This window comes from Rhincodon typus, chromosome 27, assembly GCF_021869965.1.
Source record: "Rhincodon typus isolate 14 chromosome 27, sRhiTyp1.1, whole genome shotgun sequence".
Lineage (NCBI taxonomy): Eukaryota > Metazoa > Chordata > Chondrichthyes > Orectolobiformes > Rhincodontidae > Rhincodon > Rhincodon typus.
In genome coordinates, this window is record NC_063358.1 from 42,333,066 (window position 1) to 42,343,534 (window position 10,469).

Here is a 10,469-nt window from a genome sequence, read left to right on the forward strand (position 1 = left end):
TGCTGGAACCAGGAATGGGACAACAATCTCAGAATTGGGCACTGTCCACCATTTTTAAAGGGTTTAATGTTTCCAATCCAACATATATAGAGGTATAAAAATCCGGCCCAATATTAACACGTCCCAACAGTTGGAAAACCTGATGCAGAGTTGGTTTTGCACTCTCTCAGATTTGTCTTCTGAAATTGGACAGGTTGTAAAATCAGTTGCATGCGTGAGAGTGTGTATTTGTGCATGTGAATGTGTCTGTGTACATATAAAAGTGTGTGTGTTTGTGTGTGTGTGTGTTTATGTGTGTGTTTCAATGTGTGTGTGCATATTTAAATATATACATATATACTATACTTCTCTGCAGAATATTCCGGATTCCAATTCCTTGTACCCAGTCTCTTAGAGGCCACTCATTATTAGGTCATTAACTAGTGCTAGCAAGTGTTTGTTGTAAGTTCAGCTACAGTTACATCCAGACCACTGTGATAGTGACCTTATACATTTATGGAGAGCCTTCATTGTCCTCTGCGGCTTTGAATTCCTGATCTTTTTGGAGTTTGCTGAACAAAAAGAGGTTGTCCATACTTCCACAATAATTTGTGCCTTTAGCTTACCAATTGCATGCATAATACTTTGTATAGCTAGGGATTACAGTTTAAATCTCCTTCTGTTTGTTTGACAATCAAAGTTGTTTTATTTCGTAAAAATCGAATGAACTGCAGATGCTGGAAATCAGAAACATACCCAGAAATTGCTGGAAAGGGTCAGCAGGTTCTGAGCTCAGTTCTGAGGAAGGGTCACTGAACCTGAAACATTAACTCTGATTTCTCCCCACATATGCTGCCAGACCTGCTAAGCCTTTCCAGCAATTTCTGCTTTTGTTACTTAGTTCTCCTCTCAGCTATTCTCTATTTTCCCTTTGCCGTATGTTGTTTATTTATGTTGTTTTCTCTCTTCCTCTGCACTTACTTCACCAACCGATCTCCCAGTAAGGACATCCATCCCACTTCCATCAGTTTCGTACAGGCACACCTTCACTGGGAATGGTCCCAGTTTCCCAAGAGTTAGAACCTGTCACTCCCAAAACAAAGAAAGAAAGAACATCTCACAGGAATTGTTTTGAACTGTAATGAGTATTGTTATGTCGATATTGTGAGTGGCATTTTGTGTGTAGCTTGATCCCTTTAATACGAATGAAACAATAGCCAGATTTGTTTGTTGGTGATGTTGGTTGTCGAATAAATATTGATCAGGACACAGGGAAGAATTCCCTTGCTCTCTGAAAAGTCCCACAGGATCTTTTATCTCCATCTTAATTTGATCTTGGGCAAACACTTTCAAAAACTTTAAACACTGCTTACAGTAAACCTCAAACTTTTATAACCCAGAATGCACCTTATTCTGTCTATTATCTGATTTTAAAAAAAAAGTATGATCCAAGAGTATAAAATGCCATCTACAGTAGAAATACTGCGCTATCAAATTCGTTAACACAAATCCTAATTTTATAAAAGACATGAAGCAAATACTGTAACAGGATGTGACACAGGCTTCAAAGCACTGACTGATTTATTTACGTAGAACATATGAATGAAGAGAAAATATTCTTCAGAATATGGAGATAAGCTGTCTACCTGTACTTCTAGCCATTACTGAGAAGGACAAAGGCAGCACTTTAAAAAGGGAAGGAGACAATAAACAGGTAACTATAGGCTAGTTAGCTTAACATCTGCTCTTGGAAAAATGTTAGAGTCTATTATTAAAGAACGTAACAGCAGACCATTTAGAAATACTTAAAATAATTAGACAGAGTCAGCATGGCTTCATGAAGGAAAAATCACAGCCAACATAACCACTAGAAGGCAAAAAAGAGGCAGGAGCTATTCTCCTCATTGTTTCTGAGCTGAATGGAACTTGCTACAAAGTAGTAAGCCAAAATATTCAGTTCTAATTTAGTAGGATGTATTGAGTCCTTTTGAGCTGGCCAATTAAATGACAGAACCAGTTGCTGTGCTAAAATTCTGGCAGGTTGTGGTGAAATCAGAACACTGTTAAACTCTAGACTTTAAAATTCTCATCCTTGTGCCTAAATCCCTCTCTGGCTTTTCTGTCTGCACCAATTCCTGTCCATCAGCCCTCTGATATCTGACACATACAGGTGTCCCATATTGCACCACTAGTTCTGTAACCTTCTCCAATCCTTTGTTTATATCTTCAGTCCTTCAATTCAAGAGTCTGGTGTCACTGGTTTTAAATGTTCCACCACTGATGATTATTCCTTCAGCTGCTAAGATTTTAAACTCTGGAATCCCCTCCAAAACCCTTTCTACTATTCTCTTTCTTTAAAACATCCATCAAAACCAAAACTACCTCCTTGACCAAACCTCACCTGCTTAAGGCACTCAGTTTCATTCTTTGTTTGGGTATGATGCTAGGAGGTGCCTTGAAACATTTATGCACGCTATTCTTTAGTTTCTTCATGTTTCTTTCCTTTAGGGACTACTGGGGAAGTGTTGGGAGGATTAAATGCATTGTACTGCATTAAAGGCGCTCTACAAATGGGAGCTGGTGCTGTGGAAAGAAGATAGATGAGAGTTTGCTCTGAAGAAATTTTTGATTACCTTGGCTCACCAACGCCTTCCTACACTGCTACTGCTGATCTGGCTTAGTTTTCTCAGGGTGAGGCAGTTTCTCGGTGCAGCTCAGCATTTTATTTGCCTTGTTGACTGCTGCTGTGTTTTAGTAAATTCACTTCCTTCTTCACTCAGCTCACATACTGAGTCCTGCCAAGTGTGAGTTGGGAATTCTACTGCACTTAGAACTAGGGGGTCACTGTTTAAAAGTAAGTGGTTGCCTATTAAATTAACATTTCATTTTAAATTTTTTTTTAGAAGAGGACTTACAGTCAAAAGATAACTGCAGATGGTATACTCTCACAAAGTCCTGTGTGGGAAGTCAGGGATACTTCAAAGAGAGAAAAATGAAACTGTAAGTGATAACAAGGAGACTGACAACCTCTCCCCTCTCAGCAGAAAGCCATCTCTTGCAGAATTTCAGTATTTTGGCCTTCCAGGAGTACACAAAAAAAAGAGTTAAAATCAAGAGTGAACCCCATCTCTATGTGTTAGTGATGTCCTAGCTTTGGACTCGCAGCTGTGAGGATCATAGCACTAAAAGCAGACATTCAAATACCTCTGCACTGCAGGTGAAAAGGAAAAAGAACATTCTGAACTCTGTGTGCTGTCAGCCACCCACTCCTGAATGGAATCAGGACAATCAACCAACGAAGCCGAGAATCTCAGAACCAACTGTTCCACAGCCTAAGTTGACCTTACTGGTGACTAATACTATAATGGCTACAATGTTCAACTACCTGATTTTCACAATCAATTCAAAGACAGACCTGCATATCTTTTTAAAAACAAATTATCTTTTTGGATTCAGCTCTTACTTCAAATAAAATCAAAGTACTTGTGGATTCTGGAAATATGACATTTTCTTGGAGGAGTCTGAAGAAGAACTTTATCAGACACAAGACATTAACTCTGTTTTTCTCTCTACAGATGCTGCCAGAGTAGTTTCTCCAGCACTTTCTGTTCTACTTTCTTAATCGTATGTGCCATGTTACCAGCCCTTCTTGCGTTTAGTGAATAATAAACTTACTCTTTCTGTTAATTCAAGAAAGCCTGGTTAAATCGGCTTCTTTTCAAATATAAATTCAGATTGGTCTTGGAGAAAGGTATCCACAACAGAAAGGATCCTATTAAACTCAACATTTTTGAAATCAACCGATGGGGTGGGTGAATAAAGAACAGGAGCCATTTCATCCCTCTTCAGCTGGCATTTTTACAATTTGAGACATCCCATCTGTAACCGAAATAAATGTAGGCACCTCACCTGGGAACAGGTTGTAGGAATTTGGAGGCTGTTATTCACAATTAAATCCCACAGACAAAATGAAAAAATTAGACTAGCTTTAAAAAAAGGAATTTGCAAAAAGCTTCTCGCGAGCTTGCATTACAGTATAAACATATCTGTATTCACTGCCAGCATTTTCCAACCAGAATGAGGGGAAGTTACTGTTGAAGGTTAAAAATTCGTTAAATGATTTAGCGAGGCACTTGGGATGAAAATTTCAGCCAAAACCCAGAGACCCAGAATGTTAAAAGGTGTGATGGAGGACAATGAGTGGACAAATTAAAAATGTAACAACAGAAATTGGAATTTTGAGAAAAAGAAAAAGGAATAGGATGGAGCAAGATAGAGGAAAGGGAAGAGGAGAGGGAAGGGTGAGGAGAGAACAGGAAGAATGGTAGAAGAGGGATATCGAACTAAAACAGCTCAAGCTGAATTTCTGGGGTGGCACAGTAGCTCAGTGGTTAGCACTGTTCGCCTCACAGGGATCTGGGTTCAATTCCACCCTTGGGTGACTGTGTGGAGTTCTTACCATGCCTGCGTGGGTTTCCTTCGGATGCTCTGGCTTCCTCTCCCAGTCCAAAGATGTGCAGGGTAGGTGGATTGGCCATGCTAAATTGCCCATAGTGTCCAGGGATGCATGGATTGGCCATGCAGGGTCACAGAGATAGGGTAGGAGAGTGGGTCTGGGTGGGATGCTCTTCGGAAGGTTGGTATGAACTTGATGGGTCAAATGGTCTGCTTCCACACTGTAGGGGTTCTGTGATTCAGTTCTACTTCCCAAAAGGGGCCATTAACTCAGGTGTGAGAGTGAAGGTAATTTGATTGCTCATTTAATTCCTAAGTTTGAGGAAGCAGAGGTAGAAACTTTCTTTATCTCTTTTGATTGGGTAGCACGGCTGTTAAAGTGGCTGATCCTGATTGGTCCTTATTACCACAGAGAAAACTTTCAGGGAAAGTCTCTCTTATCCCAGAAAGGTACCACTGGTGAAAATGCAGTTAAAAACAAGCCCATGTTAAGTGTGTACCAGTTAGTACCAGACATTCCAAAATCCAATTTTAAAAGAAAAAGCTGCAAAAGATTTACTTGAGTTTGTGTTGTTACATATAGAAACATGTACAATTAATACCAGCGCGTTCCACACAATATTTAAAATCAAATCTGCCAATCGAGATCCAGCTGGACCAGGGCTCACATTTCACATCCAAAATATTCTGCAAGATCATGGGTGACCTGAGCATGGCCCAGTGGACGTCTTCATGTACCACCTGCTGTGACAGATAGAATGGTATTGCCAGAGCCTTTAAACAATGATCTGAGCATACTACCACGAGCAGCCCCACAAACTGAGACAAAGAACTAGGTATTCATCCTGTATGCCACCAGGAATGTAACCAATGAGTCCACTGGGCCCACTCCATTCGAATTAGTTTGTTAGCACCATTTGTCAGGACATGTGAAACTACTAAAGGAGAGCTTTTTAGAGCAAAAGGAGGAAAGACTCCAGCATCAGCAGTTCTTACTATCTCCAAGGATCCAGGTTAGACCAGGTTAGCAGAGTTCTGAAAGGGACTCTTCCTGTCTGTGAACTGGCCCAAGCACACGTGTCAATCCCCCAGACAGCAATGATAAATAGGCAGACAAATATTTCACAGTCCAAACATTTCAGCCAGGAGGCTACATGTCAATGTTCAGGTGAACACTTAAAAGCCTCATTCACTGGTCCATACTGAGTAGCCAAGCAACTTGGATAAGTGGTTTTCTATCTGAGACCCCAGATTTGGGAAAATAGCAAAGGCTGGGTCATGTCAAGATGATAAAGCAATATCAATGACAAGAAGAGGACAAGCAGGTAACTATCTGTCCAATATCCAGTGATCTAAAGGGCAAGGGCTGAGGTGAGAATGAATTACATATCACTTTAAATCTATGTCCTCTCATTCTTTTGTTCTTTTACGAGTGGGAACGGCCTTTCTCTATCTACTCTATCCAGCCCATTCATGGTTTTGAAAAAGTTCTATTATATCTCCTCTCTGCCTTCTTCTCTCCAAGGAGAACAGTCCCAACTTCTTCAGTCTCGCCTCATCACTGATGTTACATTTCCAGCCCCCCACCAACCACGGCAACTCCCCATGCAACTCCAGACAACTTTCCCATTCAACTTGCTTCTCCCCACTGTTCAAGACCACAAACACAACTTCCAGGTGAAGCAATATTTTACTTGAGGTTTGTGCCATTCAAGGGAGTTTCCCCTGAGTTGTGAGCTTTGAGTCGAAAATTTTCCAATTCAGGCTCCCTGCTTCAGCAACAAAAAAATCCGTGCCAAGGAGTCAGCAAAGGGATAGGTGAGTGGGCAGAAATTTGACAGGTCAACTGTGAAATGAAAACTGTAACTTTGTCCTTTTTGGTGGCAAAATCAAAATAATGGAGTGTTACTTAAACAGGAGAGACTGCAGAATGATGCAGCACAAGGGGATCTGCAGGTATAGAAAGTTAATAGCAGAACAAATAGAATGTTGGTCTTTACCTCAAGGAGGACGGAGTCTTAAAGTAGGAAGTATTGCTATGACTGTAAAACTAATTGAGCAATCAAGCTACAGTCATAGTTGGGCAGAAAGCAAAGACCTCTCACAGAAATTCTTTATAGAATCCCTACAGTGTGAAAGCAGGCCATTCTACCCATCGAGTCTAAACTGACTCCCCAAAGAGCTTCCCATCCAGACCCATCTCCCTAGCACCTAGAGGAAACCCATGCAGACACAGGGAGAATTTGCAAACTCCACACAGACAGTTGCCCAAGGGTAGAATTGAACCTGGGTCCCTAGTGCTGTGAGGTAGCAGCACTAACCACTGAGCCACTGTGCCAGTCTTTCTTGGGACAGAAGGAGTAAAACTTTCACAAGAAACGTTTTGTATCAGGTACAAAAATGGTACAGGGAGAGGAAGCAAATCTTTCTGTGGAAAAGACAGTTTTATGTAAGCTGAATAGACTGTTGTTTTAAAATTCATTCACAGGATAAGGGGCATTGCTGGCTAGGCAGCATTTATTGCCCATCCCTAATTGCCCAGAGAGCAGTTAAGAGTCAACCAAATTGCTGTGGGTCTGGAGTCACATGCAGGCCAGACCAGGTAAGGATGGTAGTTTCCTTCCCTAAAGGGCATTAGTGAACCTGACGGTTTTTTTTACAACAATAGATTCATGGTCATCATTAAACTCTTAAATCCAAATATTTATTGAATTCAAATTCCACCATCTGCCATGGCAGGATTTGAACCCAGAACATTTTCTGCCTGTCTGGATTAACAGTCCAGCGATAATACCACGAGGCTATCACCTCCCCATATGATGACTAGTCAAGGGGGTCAGATAAAGAAGTCTTTGGAGACCTGTGTTTTCAGGACTGAGGTGACCAGAGTGCGGGAGTTCAAAGTGGGCCTTGCTAGTGATAATTATATCTACAAAACTAACTCCAGGTGGAATAGTTGATGAAGCTCTTTGTAGGAGTCAGCTCAAGAAGTGGTGAAACTCTGTTGGAGAGTGGAGAAAACTTTGGTACTGTTCTTGATGCAACCCACATACAAGTCATGCTTGCAGCATTGGTATAAAGCAAAATTTTCTAAAAGGTGTTCTGATGTGGAGTCACTGGACTCAAAACGTTAACTCAGCTTTCTTCCCACAGATACTGCCAGACCTGCTAAGTTTCATGAGCAATTTCTGTTTTTGTTTTCTTTTCTGAAATATCATTTGGTTATGAATTAATGTTTAAGTCATGTTCATTTTAGTTTGATTGTTGTAGCTGGAGTCACATGTAGGCCTGGCCAGATAAGGACGGTAGATTTCCTTCTCTGAAGAACACCAGTGAGCCAGGTGGATGGTGAATGAAATCCCCACCTTTGCAGTGGACCAAGGGGCTGGACCAAGATGGATATTTCCAAACTCCTGTTACCCTGGGATGAAAATCTAGGCAAAGAGTTTGTCTTAGGAGGAAAGATTGATTAAGTTAGGCTTACCCTCATTAGAATTGAGAAAATTGTGATTGATCTTATTTAAATATATAAGATCCTGAAGGGACTCATCAGGTTAGGTGCTGAGAGGATGGTTCCCCTTGTGGAGGAATCTGGAAACAGGGGCGCACTGTTATGAAATAATGGGGCCCCCTATAAGACAGAGATGAGGAGGAATTTCTTAAGGTTGTGAATCTTTGGAATTCTCTACCCTGGACAGCAATTTAAAATGAAACATTGAATATATTCAAGGTCACGTTAGACAAGTTTGTGGTCAACACATTGTAAGGGGTAATGGGGGATATAGGAAAATGGAGTTGAGGCCAAGATCAGATCAGATTAGATCAAATAATTATTTCTTATTGTCTTGTGTTCTTCTGACACTCAGAGTGTTCCAAAGTGCTTTCCAACAACTGAAGCAGTTTTGAAAAGTAATAATGTTATCCTGTTATAATATTGGAAATGCAGCAAGTAATGTTTGCACAGCGAGCTCCCATAAACAGCAACACGCCATGACCAGATAATCTCCTTTTAGTTATTTCAGTTGAGTAAAAATTATTGGACAGGACATTGGGGAACATTCCTCTGATCTTCCTGAAATTGGGTCACAGCAGCTTTTGATATTCTACTCAAAGATCAGCTGGGGCATCAGTTTAATGTCACATCTACAAGACTGCACCTGTGCTAGTGCCACGCTCCCTTGATGCTGGGAATTTTGGCTTGAATTACATTCTCATCTCTCTGGAAGTGGAGTTTGAATCTATAAGTCAGGGGTAAGAATGCTCCTGTTGAACTACAGCTGACACCTTCAGGTAAGAAAAGGAGATGGAAATGGAGAGGGTGGGAAATGGAGTCTTCTTTTGAAGAGACCATGTTCAGTTTGTTACGTTCATAAACTACACTCAATGCTTTTAATCTGCAGTTGCAGAAAGAGGACTTTGCTGTCAGCAGTTATTAAAAATCATCCCAACAATGGCATCATGTCTTTTCCCTCCTAATTCACTTTTCCTGCACAAGATTAGGAACCCTCACATTTAGAAACCCATCGTTATCTATAAATATTCATCACTAAAGTAACTTCTAGCAGGTATCAGAACAGAACCTGATACTGTCCTCATCTGATGTTTGCATATGTCAGCAGATAATGCCGCTGGATTAAAAGTTGGGAATGGTTTTCTCTTTTCCACTATGGGATGCCAGATCCAGCTGGCTTACTCCTATTGCCATCTCAGCTGAGCCTAGGAAACATATCCCAGGCTGGGAATGGACAGTGCAGCACGCAGCCTGCACCAGGCAGTGTCAGAGGAACTAGTGTGCGCTGTTAATCTAACCTGCTCCCAGTACAAACCACTGTCATTTCGGTTATCAGTGTGGTAGGTGGTTTATACAGATATTTTGTACTTAGACTTTACAGTAACTCACAGTGTGTTAATCTTTAACTAGACCATACATCATTCCCCAACCACCTGAGTAAACCAACCAAGTTTAGTACTCAGCTTACCGGTCTGGTTTAGTTGTGTTGTACTTTTGCTCCATTGCGACAGTCCAACGATAGCCACCATTTTGGCACCGAGACTGGACCGTCTCTTCTTAATGGCATTGTCCGCCACAGCTTCCTGCTGGCTAGTGTTGCTCTTCTCCATGTCATACATCTCTCCGCTTATACTGGAACTCCGGAGCACACTCCTCGCTGTCTTACTGGTAGCTCCGTTGTACATTTTTGCTGCTTTCTAATTTTGCTCTGCCGTGCGGATTCTTTCTCAGGCTTTTCAGCACAAACTGTTGAAATAAGGAACACCAGATTGTTTCAATTTATGTGTTTCCAACAAAACGTGAACATATTGAAAATTCTGACTGCGCAGGACCAACAGAGGACTGGGTTATTATGCCTCCTTTATTATAGAAGCTGTAACAACAGCATGGACAGAAATGGGATTGAGGAGGTAACATTTTTGAGGCACAATGGACCAAGTGGTCTCTTTCTGCACTTGAAATTTCTCTCAAAATTATGTCTGTGGGACTGGGTGTCAAATTGAATTAGATTTTGTTTTTAAATCAACCTGTTCAGCAATGTTATAACACACCTCTGGAGCAGGTGGGACTCAAACCCATGTCTCCTAGCTCAGAGATAGGGCATGATCTTTCAATAAATATTGTTGGTTAGAAAAGTTTCATAAAGACTGTGCTGGGAATGAACTCGTTTCAGTTCCTACTAGATCTGCACACAAAGCTTAATACCATTCTGATTCAGCAAAAAGTCAACATCTCACTCAAAGAGACCACAGCTTGGCCCTGGATTGGAGTGGGGGAGGGGGGAATCCTGTAATAGACAATAAATGATTTAGACTTATCATTTTTAGAGTTTCGATATTGAACTGTTGGCATATGTTACTTTTATGGAGAGTTAAAACAGGGTCAGACAGTGCTTCTGGAATAGTGTCTTAAACCCGTATATATTAGAGGCAACAAGGTGTAGAGCTGGATGAACACAGCAGGCCAAGCAGCATCAGAGGAGCAGGAAAGCTGACGTTTCGGGCCTAGACCCTTCTTCAGAAAT

The 10,469-nt window shown here is 41.2% G+C and overlaps 1 protein-coding gene across 1 annotated transcript in view; it reads right to left on the minus strand.

Moving 5' to 3' along the window:
- The window catches only part of rims3 (regulating synaptic membrane exocytosis 3), a 130,038-nt gene extending 120,408 nt beyond the window's left edge, over positions 1-9,630 (minus strand). Inside the window, exon 1 of the mRNA XM_048613259.1 lies at positions 9,414-9,630. Within this exon, the coding sequence (XP_048469216.1) occupies positions 9,414-9,630 (217 nt within the window). The remainder of the gene's footprint in view (positions 1-9,413) is intronic.
- Positions 9,631-10,469: the final 839 nt, after the last annotated feature.